The 26,631-nt window shown below is 37.9% G+C and overlaps 1 protein-coding gene across 4 annotated transcripts in view; it reads left to right on the plus strand.

Annotated features, from left to right (window-relative positions):
* The window catches only part of pam (peptidylglycine alpha-amidating monooxygenase), a 129,820-nt gene extending 105,233 nt beyond the window's left edge, over positions 1 to 24,587 (plus strand). For all 4 annotated transcript variants that reach the window (XM_067573898.1, XM_067573899.1, XM_067573900.1 and 1 more), the window contains 8 exons: positions 3,506 to 3,716; positions 6,556 to 6,759; positions 7,424 to 7,539; positions 12,545 to 12,641; positions 12,852 to 12,902; positions 14,812 to 15,057; positions 18,765 to 18,824; positions 20,035 to 24,587. In XM_067573898.1, coding sequence (XP_067429999.1) covers positions 3,506 to 3,716; positions 6,556 to 6,759; positions 7,424 to 7,539; positions 12,545 to 12,641; positions 12,852 to 12,902; positions 14,812 to 15,057; positions 18,765 to 18,824; positions 20,035 to 20,213 — 1,164 coding nt within the window. In that variant the 3' untranslated portion in view covers positions 20,214 to 24,587. The remainder of the gene's footprint in view (positions 1 to 3,505; positions 3,717 to 6,555; positions 6,760 to 7,423; positions 7,540 to 12,544; positions 12,642 to 12,851; positions 12,903 to 14,811; positions 15,058 to 18,764; positions 18,825 to 20,034) is intronic.
* The last annotated feature ends 2,044 nt before the right edge of the window (positions 24,588 to 26,631 follow it).

Raw genomic sequence — 26,631 nt, forward strand, 5'->3', positions numbered from 1 at the left:
CAGGTTGGACGATGTACATTCAAGTTACAACAACTTCCTGCTTCAGTGCGAAACATCACCGTACCACGTTCACCGCATGGAAGTCGGTTGGATTAAATCTCTAGGAGGAGTTTGTTAAAATACAAAGGCCAGAAATAGCTAAAAGTTTCCTGTTGGACTTAGGGTATGGCTCCAAGAGGCTTTTTTGTGCATCTGGACATGATACATGTGCCTACCAAATTTCGTTCATCTATGTCAAATTTAAAGGTTGGGGCTTTGACTTTGAAATTTCCTAGGGGGTGCCCTGGAGTCATCCCTGTCATTGCGAAACATCAAAACTCAATGCAATGCCACGGCCACACGGTTCAACGATAGCTAAATCTTTTAAAACCATTTAATCACAAACTAGTCTAGATCAGGGGCTCTCAACTGGTCTCACTCTGGGACTCACATTTTCCCATGGTCATTAAGTCGCGACCCACTTTTATAGAATTCAAACCAAGCACATTTATTTTTCAAAAATATCCTTCAAAAACACACATATGTCATCTTTTTTTTAACATAAATACATGTATTTACATGTACAAAGTGCATTTCAGAGCACATTATTAAGAAACTGAGGAGGACCATGACAACTGCATGTACACTAAAATAAATATCAAAACTGCACAAAATAAATAAGGCCACAAAATTAGATATTTTCACTTATATACTTATATCGCTCCATCAAAGCTAAAACAGCCAGAATGTGCATTAGCTTCTTTCCACAAGCTCATGAACAGCCAAGCACCTTAAACCTGTCCATGCAAAAAAAATCCGTTTGGATCCAACCTAAGCACTGAGACCCGGTTTGTTATTCAGGATAAAGTTAGAAGAAGCAGCGGGTCTGTCGGGCAGCTGAGTGAAGTGGAGCCTGCGGAGGAAGCACTGGTTAGCCTTGGCATCACTACAGGCAGACTCACTCGCTACAGTGGGTGAGGAAATAAAACCAATGAATTGATAAGTGCACACACTGTTGATTTCTTCCCGTGGAGCCGACATGCAAACTATTTTGGTTCAGTAAATTTCAGCTGTCAATTAGCCTGGTCAAGGTAGGTAAGTCTGTGGACAGAGACACTCGACGAGTGTTGGAGGCATTTAGGGAGGAGAGAAAGCGCACCGCTGTAAAGGAAAGGGGTTTGCTAGATTTGCAACATAAGACAAAATGAGAGCATCATTGCGAAATGACAATAATAAACAGTAAGTTAATTGTTTTATCTTGATTATCTTGTTTTCATAATTGTTGGAAGCCAAAATTTTAATCGAAAATAAAATTTGATTAATCGCACAGCCCTATTTTGTACCCTCAGTTGCAAGCACTTCATTACATCTCACACACTGGAGTTGCTGCCCCTTTTTATACTCAGTGTACAAAAATTCACATTTTAAATACCCCGGGTCATATTTCCGCGTCGCCATCTTGCCTCCGAACATCAACACAAACTTAAAGTGAACGTCAATCAAATGATGGTTACCATGGCTACAGCGGGAGACTGCTGCACGTCTCTGACGCATGCCTGTCAAAAAAAAATTTTTTCCAAATAAAAGACAAGTCCAACATCAGATGCACATTAAATATTATTTAATTATTATTTATCTATAATAATTATTTTATTTTAGACCAGCTGTCCGCAACCCACCCAGAACGGGTCCGCGACCCAGGTCTAGATGACACACACTGATTTTTAAGTTGTTACGATGAATTCTGTAGGAGGAGTTTGTTAATATACAAGGCATTCAAAATCAAAATTGACCACTAAATTCAAAATTGCTGACTTCCTGTTGGGTGTAAGCTATGGGTCCAAGAGACTTTTTTGTGCGCCCTGGCATGATACATGTGTGTACCAATTTTCGTACATGTAGATCTAACTTGGCACAGGGGCTGCTTCGTTGAAATATTGTAGGGGGTGCTGTTGAGCCATTCTGTCACACCCATGCCCGCCACCTATACAATATTACAGACTTTAAGACCTGTCATATGTGTGCAAAGTTTTCTGAGTTTTCAAGCATGTCTAGCCCCTTAAAACACCTTTGTATTTTGTAGCGAACAATGTGTTGCCATGGCAATTGCTTCTGATGAAAACTCAAAAGCTTCAAGTGTTATCATCATCAAGGTCTTACACCTTGGCTTACCAAATTTGATGTGTTGCTGGCTAACCTGCTAGGAGTAGTTAGCAAAAGAGTGGCACTTAAGACTTCCTGTTGCCAGTAGATGGGGCTATGACTATGACTCAATATGAGCCTCTACTTGCCTTCAGACCAGGACCCTTATCAAGCATGGGAAATTTGGAAAAGATCTAATTATGAAGAGTCAAGTTATAACACTTTGTTTGTTCATGGCAAAACATTGAAATTTGCCGCACCACCAGAGCAAAGGCGTCTAGTGAAAACCCACCATTTTCACTATATGTAATCATCAAAGACTTAATTCTTTTCTGACCAAATTTCAGAAAGATCTATTCATGCTGCTTGGTACAGCTCATAAAAGTACAGAACCTGTGACTTCCTGTCACCAGTGGGTGGCGCTATGAGTATGTCTCAATATTGACACATAGATGTATTCAGGATGGGACCCTCATGAAGCATGAGAAATGGGGGCACATTGGAAAATATACGTTGGAGTTATAAGGACTTCCTGTTTTAGGGCAAAACAACAACATTCGCTGCAACGGCAAGGGCATTCAGTGAAAATTCATTTTGATGATTTTTGATCACAAATAGTCTAGATGACACACACAAATTTTGAAGTCAATCTGACAAAACCTGTAGGAGGAGTTATTAAAATACAAAGCATGCAAATCACCAAAAATGATCGCTTAATTCAAAATGGCCGACTTCCTGCTGGGTTTACGGTTTTGCTTCAAGAGACTTTTTGTGCATCTGGGCATGATACATGTGCGTACCAATTTCTGTGTGTTGGTGAAACATGCCACAGAGGATACAGTTTGAGGGGCACTGTTGAGCCACTTTGCCACGCCTATGTTCAGGATCTATAAAATATCAATATTATTAATTATTCTAATAATTAGAATTATTATTTCAATCACAAGAGGGGCCTAAATATATTTCTAGTTTAACATGTAGTATATCAGTTAAATCCTCTAACTGAATTAAAGTGTGAGTAATATTTTGGGAATTGGGCCAAAATCACTGTATATGAATTTGTCCTTATTTCACACCAAGAAAATCAAAGGTAATCTCAAGTGTCATATTCAGTGTCATAGACAATATAAGGGTGGAAACACTAGTAATATATTGCTTTAACAATTCACAATGATGATCTGTTAATGATTAATTTATCATTTACACATCATCATCATCAATTATGTATATATAATTGTTGATAATTCATTTAACAGTCTCAAGTCACTCCAGGTCTGGTGCTTAAGTATTAAAAACACAATTCAATACACAGTTCAAATTACGGAAATTGAAAACAGGACCACATAATGCAACCAACAAAGTCCTCCTTCTGTACTCTCATCAGGTGTTAAAAGTGAGCAGTGACGGCAGAGACAGAACCTTGCTGGCACTGGGAGAGGCTTTCACACCAGGAAGTGACAACAACCACTTCTGCCAGCCCACTGATGTGGCTGTTGACACTGACACTGGGAACATCTTTGTGTCTGATGGCTACTGCAATGCCAGGATACTGAAGTTCTCTTCTGATGGCAGATACTTGTCTGAGTGGGGTGCAGGTAGTAATCTGACTGTACACACACACATCACTCACACACACACGCACATACATGCACACACACACACACAGTGGAGATATATATATATATATATATAGATATATATAGATATATAGATATATATATATTATAAACCAAGCACATTATATTTATTAAAGTTTAGAATATAATATTTTTTCAAGTAATAGCCTCACAGTTTATCTGGAGTTGAACTGCAGCCAAAGTATATGTTTTGTAATCAAAATTACATTAATCTCATAGAAATCCTACTGCTGAACTTCACCTGAGCTCTCCTTCACTAATAGTGTGTATTTAGAGGGCTGACCCAGATGCAGTGTAAGAGCTGATTGTGTATTGAGCTTTGCCTGTTCAAAATGTGCCTGTTTGGAATGGGCCGATTGCTTGGCCCCCGGCCTCTACTTCAACACATCGGAAAATTAATAGGTACAGTTGATGTTAGGTGTGAATACACCAACAACATGAAAGAAACTAACTGTTATACACAGATGTTATAAATAATAAGTACTTTAATAATAAATAAATGTTTTTTTCTAATTTCAAGTAGCCAAAATGAGGGCTGCATTTAAAAATAAAGTAATGTGCATCATGAAATAAAGTGGATTGATCATATTGGGCTTTTAGATCGTTCCTGTTGTCTGTGCCTTCAGTTTAGATTTGAGTGGGTATTTTTGCTCCAAAGATTTGTGCTTTGTCTGTAGTGGCGCTTCACAATCACCACAGTCTCAGAACATATGAGAAGTACTGTGGACTCTTTACCAGGACTCTTAAAAATATAAGCTTGTGTAGGCCTGTCTTGGCAACTACTCACTCAAGGTAAACTCCATCTTATTGCAATTTCATAAGAATATGTGAAATGACAAGAAGGACATTTCCAACTTTTTTCACAAAAGTTGGTTGCAGTTTCATTTCAGTAGTGGACAAATTACTGGGTAATTATTATTGAATGACTTGCTGATAATTTACTCTAAATAATAAACCTGGTAACTAGTAAGCAGTTAACCTCATTGATTGTATGACCTGGACTTCCGTGAAAATGGACTTCCATGAAAATCAATAGTGACTTTTAGTCATTATTTGTGGAGATTCTCTAATGTGGAATTCTAGGGCAGTTTATGATGACAAATAATGATCAGGTTTTTGTGGCAGATGGGTTAATTAATGGCCTCATAAATTTATTACATATTATAATACAATAATACTATTATTACAAATGGAAAAATGTGATGTGGACAATAATTTATAATAATATTTTAGACAAGTGTTTAGAGCCTTCACCATCCCAGGATACTTTTTTTATTGTAGACTTGTTTGTAACAACTTAAGTTTATCTTTTTAAAATGTAAACCAATCAACTCTAGGGGCCCATTTTCCTGAAATAGGGCACAGGTGAAGACGCAGGTCTTAATTCCTGGCACATGTGGATGTGACCAACACTTTTGAAATTTTCCAATTTTTGTTGGTGCAAACTGGGCACAACCAGGCGTAACATGGAAGAGAGGCCAAATACATTATTAGTGGGAAGAATATGGAAACAGCAGGTGAGCTTCAGAAATGACCACACACAGTAATGATCAGATGAGCTCCTCTCATCCCCTTTAAAAGCAGCAACAGGTGAAATGAGGATGAGAGAGTTCCACCAGATATTCCAAAATACAAATTGGACACCCCAAACATTAATATTCATCGCTACAAATATGGTGACAATGATAGAATGAAATTTCATGTAGTAAGAATCTATTCTGAGTGACCATAAATCAACATCAGACTCGCTGCAAGAAACAGCCTTTTTCTACTGCAGCTCAAGGTTGGACCAATTTTTGATTTCCAACGTTAATACTGAGAGCAGATTATCATTTCCAAATTTCCAGTTTTGGTTGTGTCATGTCTTTAATAATTTTGTTACATATTCCAGTAAATTGTAAGCTATATTTGCTTACATTGCTGCTTTCTTCATAGAATGCAATAATTCAGTGGGTTTATAAATCACTGACACCAATGCAGACACAATCTGCACATTAGGGGTGTGGCCGAATCCAAATACATTATTTGGCAAAGCACAAATAGTGGGTTTTTTATGAATATTTGTTTTATACAAATATTTTAAAAAATTATTTTTTGTTTTCGTGAAGAAAAAAAAAACATAGTCAGATACCAGTGCGCAGGTCAGTTACATCGCTATCTCAGTCTCTGCCCTCTGCTCCACTGTTACATCTATCAACAGGTCTCAACAAGGGGAGTAGCATCCACCTCCTACATGACACACATTTCCTAATTTGGACATCACTCTCGGAGTTGGGGGTGTTCCCCAGAAATAAAGCAGAGCTACTGACACATGCCAAGTGCTCCCAAGGGACTCTCCATAACCTGTTGTTCCCCTTCTCTTTTCTACAAAGTTAGGTTGTAAAAAATAGGAAATAAATGAAAAGTGCAAAGCAATAATTTCCTTTGAAGTTCTTCCTTACACGTTACATAAATAGGTAGAGGTCTGTCTGCAATGAGGCAATAACTAAAGTTTTAGCTCAGTAGTCAGCACAGTCATCTATGATCTGGGAGACTCCATTTCAAGACCTGGTGTGGGGATCTCCTTTGTAAGGTAGTTTTTTCATGAACACTTGTAACACTTTATTTTTCTAAAATTAAAAGCACAATAAAAACAAGAACAGGATTTTTAAGCCTCTTTCCACTTTTATTCGAATACAGATACTAATACGAATAATTTTGCTGCCTCAACAAATAGAGACATAAATGCAAATACTGGTCCCTCTGCAAATCCCTACTGCACATATTCAACCATCTTGTCTTATTTTTCTGACTGAAGGCTCATCAGACAGGAGGAGGCGCATACCATTCCGGATTCCCCACAGCCTGGTCTTCCTTCCTGATAGACAGGAAGTGTGTGTGGCTGACAGGGAGAATGGACGAATCCAGTGCTTCATAGCTGAAACTGGAGAGTTTGTCAAGGAAATAAAGAAAGAGGAGTTTGGAGGGGAGGTGTTTGCCATCACTTACAGTCCTGCCGGGGGTGAGTTTACTGACTAAGCTGGCCAGGGACCTTCACATCTCATCCCCTCCCCTCTCTCTTTATTTCTCTCCATTTTCTATTCTTCTATACTCTCATTCACAGTACAAGATCATTACCCTCCAGGAGGCGCCATAACAGTACAAGATCATTACCCTCCAAGAGGCGCCATAAATTATTGCCAACCAGGACAAACCATTTCAAAAATATCTCCTTCCACACTGCAATATAGACCTTAAACCTCTTGGCAACTTAGTACGATGATTTGCCCCCCAACCAAACTGTTGTGCTGTGTGTATTTTTTTAATTATATTTGTCTACTTAGGCACACTTTTTAAGCCTGTGTTGCAAACTGGAGGTGTAACACAGAAAGAGAGGAATTAACAAATGATGCTGCTGAATTTCATTATGGAAAATGTAAGATCCAGTGTTTTTGGAGCTTGATCCATATTAGAGGCTGAAAGTCATCTTAGCCACTTAGCCCCAACTGAAATGCTAGAATATGCCTTTAATACATGTTTTTAATTCAAGTATTCCCTTCATACTGTGTAGTTGTAAGTGCTTAACAATTATTTGTGTTTGTGTTTGTGTGTGTGTGTGTGTGTGTGTGTGTGTGTGTGTGTGCGTGTGCGTGTGTGTGTGTGTGTACTCGTCTTTGTGCATGAAGGCTTAATCTTTGCAGTAAATGGGAAATCTCTGTATGGCCATTCAGCTCCACTCAGAGGGTTTGCAATAAATTATTCAACCAAGGATGTTTTGGATACCTTCATCCCAGAAAAAAAGGTAAACACACACACTCCTATCATTCACTCATTCCTATCTAGACTATACTGAAACACAGGTGTATGCTGTATGTGATCAATGCCAGCATCTTATGAAGCCACTACATTGTATGCTTCTTAGACCATTTGCCTGCCAGAATACCGCAACTATTCCACCCCTTCCATTATCCATACCCGTTTATCCTTTGCAGGGTTGCAGGAGACAGGAGCCTACTCCATCTTTATAAACACCACTACTCCATCTTTATTAGGGGTGTTGATGAAAAAGAAATACTTGACATTATTAAAAAATGTATTTAAAAATAAAAAGCCCATTATTCTGTTTTAAAAACATAACATAAAACACAGTTAATGTAAATGTTGCGACTTTATTTTAAATGTGGTGAACTGTACACGTACATTAATTAAACAATTATATAATTCATCTTGCGGCACCCTTGGCACCACCCAATGCCCCATGGGGGCTTCTGCGTTTCATGAAGGTGGTGAGTGAGTTACTCTATCCTCCACTGATACCAAGCGTGATGAGGATGCATTGTAAATTATGGTTTCAGGGAAACATTCTGCAAAGGGAAGTAGGGAAATGGGAGGAACAGGGGGGAACGAGAGAGGGTGTCTTCCCTCCCCTCAGTGACAGATTCTAACAGTTCAGGAACATGTCCCACAGAGGATGCTGAGGCAGGTTATTCCACAACTCGGTTTGGGTGCTGCCCTTATGGAGGTCGCTCCCTCTAGTGCCTTCTTCAGAAGGCACTAGAGGGAGCTCTCTGGCAGGTCTCCTGCTCTCTGGCAGGTTTTCGTCAACAAACCCTGATTTTCTTTCTGTCTCCTCATTCATTCAGTCCGTATCAAAGCGCATTCATTAGCAGAGGTTTACTATCTGTCAGAATCTAAATCCTGGTCGGATATTAGTTTAGTTACTCAAGGACTTTCTAAAGTTACCTCTTTCATGCGCATCAGTCATTTCTTTGAACAGTGTTTTTTTTCCTCACATATCAGATATCACACAGTCTGAATTCATCCTCAGCTCAGAAAACCTCTTCATGTCCTTCTGTTATAACTCTGAGACTCTGTCAGTTTGTCAGAGCAGCTCCTGTGCTGAAATGTTTATTGCACATAATGTGTAAGCTCAGTTTAAATTTAAACAATTGTTATGAAGCTTTAGACGTGGGATCAATGAATAATTATCTCTATCACTCATGATGTGATTGGTTGCACTGATGGGACATCATTCCTATAATATTATATGTTAATATGCTGAGTGAGCAGGATTGTGGTGCAGCTGCAGAATGTAGTTTGAAAGTGAGATTTTTAAATAGGGAGCATAATCTTAACGTGTTTTAACAGCATTTCAGTGACAATGTTTAAATTGACTACATTTGTTGAAGTAGCTGAAATAAAGTCACTGAATACTGTTGAGCTGAGATACAAATAGATGTCTAAAAATTTTACATATTCTGTATTTTAACCTCGACGCCTTTTCAAGTACAAATCACCAAACACATTATTACTGGATCAGACTGGATGTCTCTGTCTTTGATCTATATATGTTTTAAATCTTTAACTATATTTTTCATCTTCAGTTGCTGCCGCCTGTTATTTGTCTGTCAGATTAAAGCTGAACAAATATATTTAAAATGTATTCAGCCTGATACACAATCAGATTCCACTTTATCATCATTAAGGAAATGTAAGTCTGCTAAATGATGAATTAATGGACGACACTGAATAAAACTTTATTGTGTTAACTTATTGACACTTTTCCCATTTATTTATTTATTTTTAAATATAAATGTGCAGCATCCGCACACACATGCATTAATATCACTACGTCCACTGGATTAAAATGGAGGCTCTGCCTTTTATTTACCTGTTGCCATGGTAGTATCGGGGCTCCATTGATGATGGCTTTTTTTATTCATCACGCACACGCTTAACTAAGAGTGAACATACTCAGAGTTGATTGAACTGACTCTAATCAGCTGTTATGAAATCGAAAACTCTGAGTTTCCCATCAACTCAGAGTTCAGGGTTTGACTTAGAGTTCGCTGAACCTGCTTTCTGAAACAGGCCCCTGTTTTCATTATGTGGCAACACAATTTAACAGCAAGCCAAGCAAGTCCAATAAATTCAAAAGCATTGGGCAGAACACACACAACAACACAGCAAAAACGGTGCTATCCAACCAGAAATACCCTGCAGTTATTAGCTCTCCAGCCAGCAGAGCGATAGCAGAACATAGCTCACCTCTTTTCCAGTTGGAAGTCCAAAAGTCATAATAAGCACACATTTCACAACAAACACACAGCGTGTTGCTCCCCAGCCACAGCTCGTTGCTGCCCGGATACAGCCTGTTGCTCCCTGGCCACAGCTCATTGCTGCCCGACAACAGCTTGTTGCTGCCCAGGTCATAAAATGAGTCTTATTTGTAATAATGGAGTATCTTAAATTTTGAGATGTTGCTTGGTAGCATGATAAAATATCAACCCACAGGATAGGCGGTTCGGCAGCGGATCTTTGTTGTGTGTAAATTCTCAGTGTCTTCTCTCTGTACAAAATGTAACCAGTCAGGCAAAGTGACACAAGTTTTATGTTTAGGAGTTGTGGTAATTTGTGTAAGCTGATGGATTTGGAGAAAGATCATCAGACATTATCCAATGTCAATTTACTGCCCACTACAGTACTTCACCGCAGATCCTGCATGTTTAAAAACTAGTGTATTCTCTTGAGTCATAAGGAATCAGAGTATTAGGTGCTTGTTAACCAGTTGAAGCTTAGTATATGAATAGGACTATTTCTTTTGGCCTTGGTCTTTACGCAGTCTCATTTGGACTCACTTTTTACTTTAAATTGGTGTGTTCAGTCTTTGATGGGGGCAGTTTTGAGAGACCTGTCTGTCTGTGCATTAGGGCAGGGAAATAATTCAATATTATTGTTTATTGAGTGGAATCTTCTCAGCGACATCTTCTTAGTATGTATTTTTGCATTTTCTCAGGGTCATGCCAAAAAGCAGTCACCCACCAGGAACTAATTTCCGTCTGTGTGTGCGTGCAGCCTGTAAAGCTGTATCGCCCAGTTTATTTATGCCTACAGCTGCTTTTATCGTCTTTTGGTGGAAATTAGATTTTGGGTTGGATGAAAAAACAGGTGGAAAGGTGCCATCCTTTTTATATGAAAGTATTTGTTCAAACAGAGTGGGATCCATGACAAATACTGCTCATAAAGATGGGTGAAATTTTTCTAACAAGCTCTATAGTGTGAAGTTATGGCACAGAATCAGTTAAATAGTCAGTTAAACTGTAGGCCAGTGAGCAGTGTGATAGAGGTTGGTGCTGTTCAAACAGTTTTACATCAAGAAATAAATATGATTAAAAATGAAGCAAAAATGCAGTATAAAAGATAAAGCCATAGAAAAATATTACACAGCATAAAACTATAATCCAAACTAAATGGTTAATTCAAAGTGATTGGCGGTAAGACTGGCTTGTTTTTTTTAATCAAGGAAAGGGTTTTGCTCAATTGAAATGGAGATAATTTGAGAAAGAGGAAGTTTAGGTTACAAGGTATGAACTGCAATCACTTATTAGCAAGGAGAAAATGAGATTTTACTGGTCATACTGGCCAGGTTTTTAAACTGATAAAAAGGACTGGATGGCTTATAATCTTTAAAATATAACCCACAGGAATGAAGTAGAATTAATTTGATGGAGAAAAAAAACCTTTCAGTAACAAGGTATGAGCTGCAATCACTTTTTTGGCAAGGAGAAAACAGCACTTTACTGGTCATACTGGCCATTTAGAAAACTAAAGGACAACGTAATATTTTATTGATCATGAATATTTCCCATTACAGCCAAAATAAATGTCCTTTAAACAGAAGTAAATATTTTGCTTCTAAAACTGGCTGGGGAATAAGTATCAGAACCAGGTTTATTGCCAAGTTGGTTTGCACATACAAGGAAGGTGTTGTGGTGCATAACAGTCAAAATATACACAAAATTAAGTAATCTCAAATAATATGAAAAAAATGTATTATAAGTGATTAGAGCTGCTACAGATTTAAATTTTATAAAGAAAATGTACCAAATATTGACCAGGAATGTGCAAATGTTCATAGTGTAAACAGTATATGCAGTGTGCAATTAATGATAAAAATAATACAAGTTGTGTTAATGTAATGCACCATGTTATGTTTGGGGGGGGGGGGGGGTAGAGAAACAGAACAACAACAACAACAATTATGTGACTGTTTATGTAGAAATAGAGTATAGTGCTATGCTGAGCGAGGATTATGTGAAAAAAAGAGGAGGTGTGATGTTTAGTTTTATGTATGTGTGATATTTATTTATTGTGCAATTTGAGTAAATCAGTGAGAATCTCTGTGCATAAGATGGTAGCAGAAAACACTGTGTAGCAATTGTCAACCTGAGGTAATATTTTTGCATTTTGCAGAAAATCATTGTTATTCATTTATCCAATGTAAAGCATAACACAGTTAACTGCATTACATATGATAGTTACATTAAAAGTGTGCAGCAACTCTGTGGGTGTCAGGCTCCTGTATCAGGTGGCTTGCATCACCTAGGTCACATGTGACTTTTTGGTATATGGTCTCCACCTCCTGCACATGCATGTCACCCAGAATTCAGACAACCTTACATACATTGTAACTCTCATTTTATTGTCTAAGTAGTGGGTGAGTCATTGGACTGGCCTACCACGTTTGCTCGCTATACATGTTGCAGTTTCAGATACATTTATGGCCAAATAATAATAATAATGAATTAAAAATATTACAAATCCAAGCATTTCTATACTGTATGAATGAGAAGTTTCCTAATGCACACACAAATTTTAACTACAGTAAGCCAAGCTGAGCCCTCCAGTCTAAACTTATGGCCTACCATTTGGACCAAATAGACATGTTCTATACCCAGACCATTGTGATTAGTTTGGAAATAAGTTTTGGGATGGTGGTGAATCTTTTTTTTTTCCTTCATTTGCAGGAGTTTGAAATGCCTCATGACATAGTTGAAACCAGGGACGGCAGTGTCTTCGTTGGGGATGCAGGCAGCAAATCAGTCTTCAAGTTTACCACTGAGAGTAAGCTCAGCTTCATTAAGACCATTATGAATCAAACTAACTTAACTTGTTACATTCCAAATCACCATTTTCCTCTAGGTATTGGTGATATTGGTGAATATAGATACATTTTTTATTAATGGAGGTTTTAGTTGTGGCATAGCAGATGAACTATCTACCTGTAAATGAATATTGCACCATTATTAAACTTTTTTCATCTCAATTTTCCAGAGGCACATCGCTCTGTCAAGAAGGCTGGAATCGAGGTTCAAGAACTTGAAGGTAGATTTTGTTGAGCTTTACAGAGATTCAGACTGTATACTGTATTCATCATGTAAATAGATAATAGTTAAAATAAGAATAATAGATAGATAGATAGATAGATAGATAGATAGATAGATATAACTTTATTGATCCCCAAAGGGAAATTCAAATTGTCAAGAGCTCATCAAAATCAAATATAAAAAACAAAAAACTATTCAGTCAATTCAGGATGAATTGAACAGTCTTATTGCTGTGGGGACAAAGGATCTCCTGAAACGCTCCGTTCGGCAGCACAATGAGAGGAGCGGGTTGCTACAGCTACTCCTCTGTCGCTCCAGGAGGCTGTGGAGAGGGTGTCTGCTATTTTCCATTATAGCTTTCAGTTTGTTCAGTTTGCCTCTCTCCACCACAGATCTCTCCACAACTCCCGGATGTTGCTGTGGTGTAAATTTCTTTCAATTTTCTTTTTGTATTCCACCTTTGCCATCTTCAATCTCCTCTTCAACTCATGTTGCACCTGTTTGATCTGTTCTTTGCTTCCTTTTTCTGGTTGAGGATTGCTTTTATGTCACTTGTGATCCAGGGTTTGTTATTGGGGAAACATCTTACAGTCTTTGTGGGTATGACTGTATCTCTACAGAAGTTGATATACTCAGTAAAACAATCAACCTGATTGTCAATGTCCATATTGTTCCCATCTGTTTCCAGCAGCACATTCCAATCTGTGCATTCAAAGCAGTCCCTTAGAGCCTCACTAGCCTCAGGTGTCCATTTCTTGACTGTGAGGGTAGTTGTAGGCTGACTCAGCACACAGGGCTTGTAGCAGGTCTGCAGAAAAAACAGGTTGTGATCTGACCGGCCCAGTGGTGGTAAGGCAGTAGCTCTGTAAGCTTCTTTGACATTGGTATATAGCAGATCAAGTGTTTTACTTTCTCTGGTAGGACAATTAACAAACTGTGTAAATCCAGTCAGGTGGGAAGATACATGGTTGAAATCTCCAGATATTAATACAAGTGCCTCAGGATGTTTAGTCTGTATCCTGGCAACAGTTTCATTGAGAACTTCACATGGAACTTCAGCAGTTGCCTTGGGAAGTATTGTTATGATATGACTGAATTCTCTTGGTACATAGTATGGTCTCATACCAACTGCCAATATTTCAATATCTGGACAGCACATCTTCTCCTTGACAGTAAAATGCAAAGGATTACACCATCTCTGATTCACAAATAAAGCCAGTCCTCATCCTTTCTTTTTTCCACTAGCTTTAGTGTCTCTGTCCATCCATATGAGAGTGAAACCAGGTAGTTCCACACAGGAATCAGAGATGTTTTGATTCAACCAGGTTTCAGTAAAACACATGAGGCTGCACTCACGGTATACTCTCTGAGTCTTCACCAATATCTCCAGCTCATCACTTTTGTTGGGCAGAGAGTTGACATTTCCCATGATGACCGATGGCAGAAAGGGCTATATCTCCATTTCCTGGCCTTCACCTTTGCACCAGCATGGCAACCACGAAAACACCTCTTTATCTCAGCTATAATAGGATGGTATCCCCTGGAGTAAACTCTTTTCCCCACAGAAACATCCATCAGCAAGCAACAAAAACACAACAAAAATAAAGCAAAATTCAGCAAAAACTGAGAGCTCCTAGACTTTGCTGCTTGTTGAAGTGCATGTTCTAGAACAATTATAATAGTTAAAGTACTTGATGTTACTGAGAGTCCAGCCAGTTGCAACACTTGTTTTCTATGCAAGCCCATAAGACAATGGCATATCCCAAAGATTTGATGCAGCGACCCAAGATGACACTCATCAACTCGCCATATACCTCTGTCCTTTTTCTCACTATGTGTGTCAGTTGATTCTATGTGCCTTTGCAGTAATAAAAAACCTGTTAATCATAAAATTTTTATCTGTATAGAAATGGAGACCTTTGTCAAAACTAAGGTGAGGCCGGAGCCTAACATGTCGAAGACAGCAGCCATCCAACAGAAGCAAACTGTCTCTCAACAGTCTCAACCACAGGGAGAGGCAGAAGAGGAGAAGAAGAGTGGACCAAAGCCAAACAAAGAACAAGGTGTACTCCCAGCCATCATCACTACCCTTCTGCTCATCCCTCTGTTGCTGGTCATCTCCATAGGAGTCTTTATCTGCTGGAGGAAAAACAGTATGTATGACACTAAGGCCATGAGGCAGTGTTCAGATGAGGTTGTTAAAAGTAATGATATTGAAGAACATCAAAATAAACTTAAATTAGGCCTCAGACCTCCATTTGACAAGACTTAAAGGATAGGTTCATATTGTTTCAGGCCCATCTTAATACAATACTCACAAGCCCATATGTCCAGTACATTTAAAGGGCTGTCATTTTTCCTCCTGCTCATACTGGTAGCAAAAAAGATCCCCTCCTAAAGTGATTTCAATGTAAGAGATGCAGGGCAAAATCCACAGCCTTTGTTTTGCGCAAAAGTACATTCTAAAGATCAGCTGATGATGCTGTAGTTAGGATGTTAGGATGCTGTAGTCTGCATTAGACAAATTAAATGAGTGTCTTCCAAAGTTTGTATTTTTATAATTAAATTTCCTCTCTGTGCCACAATGGACATCGTTTACCCACTAAGCCATGGCAGAGGTAGTAGTAACACAAAGTGGGAATTGCGCACTAAAAAGGCAGTAACTTTGGAAGATATCTGCTTGACTTGTCTAACTCAGACTGATGCCTCAACATTAGCTTTGGTTGAAGACGAATGAAAAATGAAGAAGCCAATTGCTCACACAGTTTCACAAGCAGTAAGTCCAGGAAACCTTAACGGGCTCTTGAAGATGAAAAAAAAGTTTACAGAAAAGAAAAGGTTCTGAAGGCTCTCTAAGCCAGAGCAAGGAGAGGTTCTTATATTAAGAGCCTATTTAGTCAGGCAGATTGGTTTTGATCTGACAAGTTCTTCATCAGGGCGAAAATAGTCAAGTCAATTTTATTTATATAGCCCAATATCACAAATCACAAATTTGCCTCAAGGGGCTTTACAATCTCTACAACATATGACATCCTTTATCCTTAGATCCTCATATCAAAATATAGTCACAAGTGGCAATGATCGGGGTCCAATCAGATTGTGAAAAATTCCAAAATTTGATGTTTTTAGAGCAGAAGACCAGATGCAGATGACTTGAGAGATTAAAATGAGGAAAAATATTTGACTATAGGCCAAGCTGTTTTTGAGATAACTGCGAAAAACTAAACTTGTTTATTACAGCGTCACCTTGAGGTAGGTGAGTGTCTTTATATGTGCCTGAGTAGTGGGTGGAATTTGCACCCATCTGCCAATTTTTGGTGTTTATAGGTCTTACAGCTTTTGCTGCAAAAACACTTTTATCAGATAAAAATAATAAAACAGAATGTTCAAACGGTCACAATAGGCAACCTTCGACTTAATATGACCTCAGTAAGTACTTGAAAACATAACACATGCATGAAATGCTACACTGTTGGCAAGTAGGACTTGGGGATTTGAACCCTGGACCTTTGTGTACCAGAGAAGGTGACTTACTGATTGCGCCACTAGAGGGAATACTTTCCATACACCTTCTTGTCTGTTTAAACCCAAAACATTAAAACCTGTCAAAATGTTGGAGATAAAATTCTGAAAAAAAATCACACATCATTCTGCTGGTTTCAGGTGTATTGTCAAATATTTTGGTGAAATTTGTTCAAAAATTGGATTAAATAGAAAATGTTGTGCTTACAGCACAAATTAGAGCAAGATACTGAATATCATAAGCACATAATTTGACATGCATATATTGTACAACTTTTAAACAACAAGAGTACACAACAGATGGGCAGAAACCGGAGGATGCATACCCCTTGGTGCCAGGCTGGATTTGAACATGTGACCTTACAGTTATGGGATATGTGCTAAGACCCCAAGACAACACAGCTGTACCTGACAGCAACAGACACTAAACATTAACTTATTTCTCCATACAAGTAGTAAATTACTGCATTGAAGTCAATGAGAGTGAATGACTTGGATGAATGAAACCTGTGTGATGTGTGCAAACAAAACACGAAACCCCAACCCATCTAGCTGGTGGAGGCCTGGGAGGAAGAGGGGAGGAGGAAAGGAGAAAGAAGTTAACAAGGAAGCCACCCAAATAGGCTGAGGCCTATCCTACCCAGGTGCAGATAGTTCCTTAATGCCCTCTCCAACCCCACCCTCTAGCTCCTGAGCAGGAAGCCAAACTAAACTCACAAGTAGAAGACAGAGAGAGCGATATCACAAAACTTAAAAAATTCACAACAATTTAACTGTTGGAAATACAATTCTGGAAAAAAAGTCACACATCAACCTGCTTTTCTTGAGTGTATTGTCAAATATTTTGGTGAAATTTGTTTAGAAATTAGGTGAAGTAAAAAATGTTGTGCATACAATACAAATTACAACAAGAGAGTGATGGACTTCTGAATTGTCCTTACGTTGCAGTGAGGTTAACTTTTGTCACAATTCAGTGGATGTGCTTAAAAACAATCAGCTCTGTAGCACATATGAGTGATTTATTTTAAGATTTTGAAGTTAGGAATGTGAAATGTCTAGAAATTTAGATTTGCTGTAATAAGCTATGCCCACTTTGATCAGTCATTACCAAATTTTATGCATCAACTGAATCATGGCCCTAGATCGTGCAAACCAAATTTCGTCGAATCCATGTAGCTGATTACGAGATATAAACTTTTCACATTTGTGGCGCCCCTAGTGGCAGAATATCCCAAGACTGTGAAGCAAAGCTCAGACCTAGCATCCAAACATGTGTACCAAGTTTGGTTACAATCGCTTAAGCCAATTTTGATATATGAGCATTAATGCTAAAATTGAATTTAAAGACACAGGTCTAAAAATGTGTAATTTCGAAACAGATTGTATTGAAATTTCTGTAACCTGTTTCCTGACAAAGTTTTGGGACAACTGCCCCAGCGGTCTCTGACAAGTTGTTAAAAATAGGATTTTGAGAAAATTGAGAAATTGCTCTAAAAATTGAGAAATTGCTCTAAAAATGTTAAATTTATCAGAAGACCATTGGAGCAAAGATGCAGATCAACTGAGATTTTAAAATAATGAAAGAATTTTGACACCAGGCCAAGCTGTTTTCAAGATAATTGCAAAAATGGAAACTTGATTATTACAGTGCCATCTTGAAGTCAATGAGTGCCATTTTATGTGCCTGAGTAGTGGGTGGAATTTGCATCCCACCTACTGATTTTGGTGACTTTTGGTCTTACGGGTTTTGTTGCACAAACACTTTTAGTGGAGAATAAGAAGAAGAAGAAAGAGAGAAAGAATAATGAGAACAAAAACACTAGGGCTCCAGCAGCGGCTTGGACCCCTAAATAGTAAGAGTAGATTATTGCCTTTGTTTGCTGTGCTCAACTGAGTTTTGATATGATCATATCATATCAATAATTTGAGATGATCAATTTAATAGTTTTGTACCCGGATCTCCAGTATTTGGATTGAGTAGCTTGTGAAAAATAAGACGTCCTAGATTTAGGCTACACCTGTCAATTTAATGTGACAGATGAATAATCAATAAAGATTTTTTAAAAAGATAATAAAAATGGTTAAGTTCTATATGATCTAATTTCCAGGTTGCAGCATGAGTTTGCATTCGGCAACTGTGTCTTTTAGATATATCAGCTCCAATTCTATTGGCAGATACCTGTTATTAAAGGATTTGGCTCGGGGTCAGCACACAAAAAATCAGGACATCCCTACTAAAAACTGTACAACCTGCTCTGCTCTGTATGCTGTTGTCTTTTGTACTCTTAATATTTGGTCAGCATTCAGCAAAATATTGTTTCATATTATTTGTTTGCAGACCAACATGAGGTGAAAACTGAATCCAGCGCTGTGGGAGGGATTTTGGGAAAAATAAGAGGTAAGTCATTTATGACATAAAAATAAAATAAGTATTACATGTATTTTCTTATTTTACTAACTGTATCCTGTCTTGATTATTCTGTGTACAATAAACACACCCTCCCATTCACTTGAATGAGAAAGTGTATCCAAACTTTTGACTGATATTGTACACTTTTTAAAGACACTTAGCAAGCTACTGCTTGTAATATACATTAAACTCAACAGCAAACTTAATACACCACAAAAACAATGCTTACAAGTAATCATTAATAACATTCTAATAACTGACTTGGCACTGACTTTACTTGTTAAAGTTTTGCTAATAATATCTCTAATTTTAGTTGGTATCATTTTGAATGCAGAACTTTTACTTTTGGTGAAGTATTTTTTGCACTGTGGTATTACTACTTTTACTAATATAAAGGATCTTATTAATTCTTCCACCATTGGAACAAGTTGTTGAACATCAAGTTATTGATTATTTTTTTCTTCAATTAAATAACATTGTGGAGCATCCATCACATCAGACTTGTTTAAGACACATGATGACCTAATTTTGGATTGGATTCCAAGTCTGAACAAATCACGGGAATAGATTTGTCTTTATTTTTGATAGGGACATTTTTGTTGGACACAGCTTTAAGTTGAGGTTGCCAGATCATAAAGTCAGCCAACCCCCATATCCTGCTCTTTCACTCTTTATCATCATAACCCACATTTACAGAAAACACACAAACATGGCAACTCTGCAGAGATCTTACCATTAAGATTATGTACAGTTAAAATGACAAGATCGTTTGAGATCAGTAAAAATATTGGTAGGGACAATTCAACAACACCTTGACATTCTCTACCATCTACACCCATGGAACAGATACTGTATAGAGCTCTGCTGCAAGTACACTGTCCTCTGTAATGTCACAGTATTTTCACAAGACAGATTCATGACATAGGAAGAGTTGTTTATCTTCATTGCACTTTAGAAGTTTTACCCAGACTAAAAAACTCTTGAATATAAAAATATGATTTATTTTCATCTTGACCCTGATCTTACATTGGGTCAGTATAAAAATTCAAAAGTAAATGTTGTATTGCAAGGTCAGTATGAGCATTGAAACCAAAAGTCCTCCTGAGAAGGACACATTCATCTTTGTAGAAACTGTAGATATCATCATGTTAGTGACATGTTATATATATCTCCCCTTCGGTGTTTTCCCTCTGGGCAGGTAAAGCAGTGGGCAGTCTGAACCTTGGGAACTTCTTTGCGTCCCATAAGGGTTACAGTCGTCAGGGCTTTGACCAGCTGAGTACTGAAGGCAGCGACCAGGAGAGGAATGACGAGGAGAGCAGCGACTCAGAGAATGAAGAATACTCTGTTCTGCCACCTCCTCGATCCTCCCCTTAGACGCTCAGGGGCTGGTCACCAACCTTCTGCTTACGTTGCCAGGATGTATGAGTGTAACTGTTGTGTTAGCTGCCAATCTTATTGTTTATATATTTAAGTATATACTGTACATAGAAATTATTTGGTATGATTAAGACAATTTATTTAATCTTAATTTAATTTACCCGTGGTCTTGAAACAGCATTGATGACAGGATGACACATACACAAAGATTTGTTTTCCCAAAATCAAACTTCTCTGCCAATGGGCAGAGATAATTCTACTTTTTATTTCTTCCATTTTTCCTTGTTTCATGAGTTTTCTTTAAATGAAATTGAAATGAATGAAATGAGGAACTGAGGAAAATTCTATGAAATTCTTGGAATGAATTGTTTTGTCTTGGAAACAGGTAAAACAAATCTAAACCTATTCCTGGATTTTTATTTTAACTTGTAAGAAAAAAAGTTTTTGAAATAACTGGGGGAATTTCTATGACTGAAATGTGGTATTTCACTGTTGGTCAGTTGATGTTGTCATTGGTTTGTACTCAAAGCAAACCTTTTGTTTTTAAACCTTAAGGGCTCTATTTTAGTGGCAGCGCTAAGACTAACACAAGCAATGCTGCAACAGTTGGTATTTTCCTTACTGTGACTTGCTTTGCCTATCTGTTTGCCCGTCGCAGAGGTGGGAGAAGTGCAAACAAATGGAAGCGCAAAGAGGGTTCTTTTAATTTTGGGAGAAATTGGGTCTTAGACCATGCCTGTTTGTGGGGCAAAGTCAATTCACTGCCAATTTGTTGATTCTGTCAACAAGAGCAAACTAAACACTTGGAGATAATGTGAATCAATAATGAAACAATCCCCAAAATGCAAAAAAATCATTAATCACTCTCTGACAGGTAGATGCATATATGGCATAAAAAACATTTAATGTGGTTGAAGCAGGAGCATCATTAAATCAGTGCACAATCAACAGATGTAAGATATCCTCACCTGTACTTTACTGTTAGAAGTTAGATAGCATTATCATCTGTCCTGTTTCTGTAAACAAATGTGTACTCATTGTAACATTAGAGCCTGCAGGAAACAAATAGGCTGTACATGTCTGCATGTTTAGTGACAGAGATGCCAAGACAAACTACAGCCTGCATGTTTAACTGGGCAATGCTGCTACGTCTATTTGCTAGCATTAGCAATAGCTATGTAGTGCTAAAACATTACAGTTCTTCAGGTTACAACATTAGCAGTACTACTGAGCGGGCAGCTTCTTGTCAGATGGAAATTCATGAAAACATAAATTAGCCTTTTTCCGTTTGTTGTTAGAGCAGTTTGTAACCGTGCAGTGACATTAGCGGCTCCATCACACCAATGACACAAGCTGTCAATCACTTGTTAGGTGGCCTATGGGCACTAAGCCCACCCCCACGTCAAAACAGGATCATCAGCGAGAAAAAAGAGCAAACTGAACTGAGAGCAAAACTGAGGACTGAGAGCAAACAAGGAAAAGACATGTAAAAACACAGAAACAGTCCGAATGGAAATCAGTTACTTAATACAATAATTAGAGAATACATGATTACATAATTGCTGCTTTGGTTGCAAGTGTCTTATTTCTTGTTTATTTCTGGTTTTTACTTACAGGATTTTTTGTAAGGTTTTGGGTACACATTCAGGATTTAGAGAATTTATGTTTTTGATTTATGATATGTTTTTCATGTTTACATTCAGCTGACCTTGTTTAGACCCCATACAGATATGTTGCAAAATCTGCAACCTCTGATTGTGCTGTACCAGAGCACATAGCCATTCATTTTACACACATTTAAGACTGCTCAGTTTTACTCGTTTGCATTGTTGGTTGTATTCTCACTGTTGATGAGGGAGACACCGGATTATCAGGACTCATCAATTCCATGTGCCATTAACATCATTTCCAACCTTAGATACAGCATAATTATGTCTGAAATAGCACTGGACTGATGTGATCATATAAACTGATTGACCAATTTTTTAATATTATTTCTTTCTATTGTTACTGTAGTAATTATCTAAACACCCCCACCATCTGCCTCTGCTCCATTCAGACAAAACTAGGATTTCCTGAAATAGGCATGTCTCCATTTGTTGAGCTAATGTTGTCATACTTCACTGTGATTGGCTTAGGTGTTTCAGAGCTATGATACCAGAGAGGTGACTGGCTGAGAGTGTATTTATTAATCACCACAGCCTCTGATCTATATCCTTCTTCATCTGCACTTTGCACTGCTGCACATACATGAACCAAATAGTGGGTGTGCTTGGCCCCCGCATAGTCTGTGAACTACCACTTTGCGCTGGTCGCTGTGCTTGCGCCATCAAAATAGGGTCCTAAGAAAAAAACAGGAAATTGCTGTTGTCACCTGTTTAGCAGTTGACTGTTTGTTTTGATTTTCAGCATTTTGATTCTGTTAAGCCTGGTTTTAACTTGGATTTTGGGACACCAGAAGGAGACTTAAACTGATTTTCATTAGATTTCAATATCAGAGTAAGAATCAAATTAATCAATGTTGCGATTTTATTGGGATTTTAAGAATGAGTAGTTTAACAGCACTAATATGCAGTATACAGTCACCAAACACTTTTTGTCGACATTGTGAGAAAGGTGATAATTCTTTGAGTGCATTATATTAAAAAGTATTCCTAATATTTTGCTGCACTCATGTTTATTAATAGAGTGGACAAATTTAGTGCTTGGTGAGTGTATATACAGTTTAATTTTACTGGAAAAGTGCATCCATACTTGCATAGATCAATTCCATGTAATGATGTTAAACACATAGCATTATTTCAACATAAATGTTTGGTCCATGTTTCAGTTCAGTAACATTTCACTTGTAATTGTGTGCCTTTATTTTGCCTTTCTTCAGCACATGCCATTACAATATGTACAAAGGGATGAAAACAGCTGCTGCTAGTAGAGCTGCTACTATATAGATTTTTTTTTCCTCCATTCAAGTCAACAGGAAAAGTATATAATACATATATGTCTGTATTTTTATGTTTGTGTGTGCACTGTCAATCAAACATTGTTCAACAGCAGGTCTCAAGCACTGTACCCATTAATTAATCAAACTCACTATAAATTCAAATGGTTTGCTGTGAATTGCAAGTATACAATTTTTAGCCAGTGGGATAGAACATGCAAAACAGCTGGTATGGTCCTTTAAATGTTTGTCTTCATTAGGGCTGTCCCTAAGTGCATCTCTGCATTTGAATGAATCTTTATCGGTGATCTAATCATTTGTGTATTGTGAACTAGGATCGTCCCAGTCATGTTTTCTCAACCCTCATCCCAACCTGACTATGAGTATCTGAGTATGATCTGATACTTTCAACTGAAAGACATGGCTGTCCAGTGTAGACTCAAGCTACAACCTGAAAATGAGATAATATAGATCTTTGAATAATTAAATGCATATATGGCACATTAAAATAATAGATGTAGCCTAAATTTACCACGCCTTATTTTTTACAAGCTTCTCAATCCGAATACTGGGAGTATTATACATAGTTCCAAACTATTAAATTGATCAGACCTCCTGAAATTAACTTGATGAGAGGAGACATATCTGTTGGAATTTTTTAGTACATACTGTACCCACACTTGCTGCATGCCCAATTGTACAGTGATGTTACAGAGTGGATGGTTCCTCCTCCACAGCAATCTTTGGCTAAAAGTGAAAAGTTGCACAGTGAATGTTTTGTACATTGTTCTTTGCAAATAAGCAAGAGAGAGGATATCCTTATTGTGGACCATTGTGCACAGGTACAACAGCTGTCAAAGTCCCATTCCATTTCTGTCCTTACAACTTAGCACAATGCTTGAGACTTATGTTATGAATTGTAATTCATGAATTGAAATGAATGAATGGAAAAATGAGAATATGAAAGTCTGAGAATAGTGATTCAGTGAAATCTGGTGGCACCAATGCAGTGCTCGAGTAGCTTGAAAAACAGTGCAACACTTAATGTCACATCAATAAAGACACCTCATAAAAATACAAAGAGGAAACACAAAGATTGTGGGATGAAGTGTGTTGTTCATCCTTTCAGAATATTCTGAATTTTCATTCCGTATTCTCTGGTTTTATTACATTTATTCGCTATAGTTTCATCCAGTGTTCTCAGACCTTCATCAAATATATCTTCTGTTCTGTTTCTGTCCATATTCTTAAGTTGCCATAAAGTTTGAATGATTTAAATGGATGATTTACTCAATGGCATGCCATAGAAATAGCATTTCTGATGTTAGAGTCACATGTGGGCTATCTGATATTTATTGTGACACACTGGTTTTGCTGCAAAAGTACTATTTTCAGTAACAATGTTATTTGTGTAATAAAGTGTCTGCAAAGCATCACAGTGTCATGGAGGTTGTGGGATCAGACCACTCAGGCAATTGGTTGGATGACTAATGATTTTGGACTTAGATGTAGAAAACTTGTCCTCCGAGAGGCAATTTGGGGTACAGCACAGAACATATAGACACATTAAAAGCACATCAGATAAACAAAAACAATAGTTAAAGATCATCTACAGCAGACATAAATATAATCACAGTCCATGCAGGTATTTAAAGTGAATGTCAATAACTGTATCCCAACAATTGTAATAAAAATAAATAGATAGTGAATAAACTGCACATCCCCTATGTATCCATGTACTTCACATTGCCTAGTCCATGTAGTCCGAATCCCCTAGTCCATATATTTCCTCTTAGTCCCCATGGCCACCACATCTTGTTAATTGAGTTATTGCCATGAGAATAAATTAGTTTTTTGCTCGGTTGGTTCTGATCTTGGGGTATCTGTGGGTACATCCCAGGTCTCTGATATTTCCTTGCTTCTCGCTTGAACTGTAAGTCGTTGTGGTCCACCATTTAGAAGGCCATCCCAAGTCTCTTATTTGTGCTCCGAGGATCGAGGATTGAGGAGGACTGAAGAGGAGCTAGGTGAGGATACACAAGAACAGCCTACACAAAAGTCTTAGACGACACGCCCCCTTATTGGACATCAGTTATTGATTGGCTGTTGCAGCCGATTGGACTGATCTGATACATCACAACATAACTGCAGTTTCATGAAGATGTGGAGACAGATAACAGATTAAACTCAAGTGTATCACTCCCAAGTTTTATTACAAAAGTGCCTGGCACTGAAAATGCGAGGAACCTATTGTTTTTGTAGAAATTATTATTATTCTAGTACGGCATTGCATTTGAGGGGCTTGGGAAGCTCAAAAACTCATGAAAATTGGTACACACATCAGAAATGGCGAAAATTGCAAAGTTCTTTAGTGATTGGGCTTGGGCGTGGCCAGCAGGCACCATCACACCCCCAAACGAAGGGCCACTTTGGAACCAAGTTTATTTGGTTTTCATGGAATTCGGTGGGTTCATTGCTCTTATCATTCTCAACATATTACATATCTTTTTTAAATTTTTGTCCAACATGAAGTCAGCCATTTTGGATTTGGATTGTTTGTCAATTTTCATTTTATGAACACGTTTGATGGCTTTAGGATGTGCGAACTCACAAAACTTTGCACCCATGATCGAACTAGTAAATATTTCAATTAGTATCACAATTGGGCTTTGACGTGGCATTTCGGCTCTATAGTGCCCCCTAATTGATTTTAGCATTTTGAGGTGCTAGGGGTGCTCAAAAACACACAAAACTTTACACATGCATCAGAAGTGGTGTAACTTGATATCTGATAGGAATCATGGATTTGGGTGTGGTTAACTGGCTCAAGGACACCCTCTGGAAAATTTCAAACTCAAAGCCCCCACCTTTAAATTTGACATAGATGTATGAAATTTGGTAGGCAGATGTACCATCTCCAGACTTAAAAAAAGCCTCTTGGACCCATACCCTAAGTCCAGCAGGAAGTCATTTTGTATCTATTGTGCATTTTTTTCGCATACTGAAGCCATTGATATACACTGCTTGCAGCTTTGATAATAATAATAATATTAATAATTATTATTATTATTATTATTATTCCCCCACACCATTGCATTTTTGAGGGCCTTAGGATGCTCGAAAACTCATGAAAATTGGCACACATGTCAGAACTGGCGAACATTGTAAAGTTCTGTAGTGATCAGGCTCAGGCGTGGCCAGCAGGCTCCATAGTGCTCCCAAACACAGGGCCATAGTTAGATAAAGTTGCTTGGATGTTCATGATATTCAGTGGGTTCATTGCTCTCATCATTCTGGTCATAAAACATAGTTTTTTCGCTATACAGGAAGTCAACCATGTTGGATTTCGTGTGTCAATTTTCATTTTACAAACATGTTTGGGGCCTTTAGGATGCTCACAAACTCGCATCTATTTTCAAACTAGTCAGTATTTCGATTAGTAACAAAATTGGACTTGGATGTGGCATATTGGTACTA

The sequence above is a fragment of the Thunnus thynnus genome, chromosome 19 (genome assembly GCF_963924715.1).
Source record: "Thunnus thynnus chromosome 19, fThuThy2.1, whole genome shotgun sequence".
Classification (NCBI taxonomy): domain Eukaryota; kingdom Metazoa; phylum Chordata; class Actinopteri; order Scombriformes; family Scombridae; genus Thunnus; species Thunnus thynnus.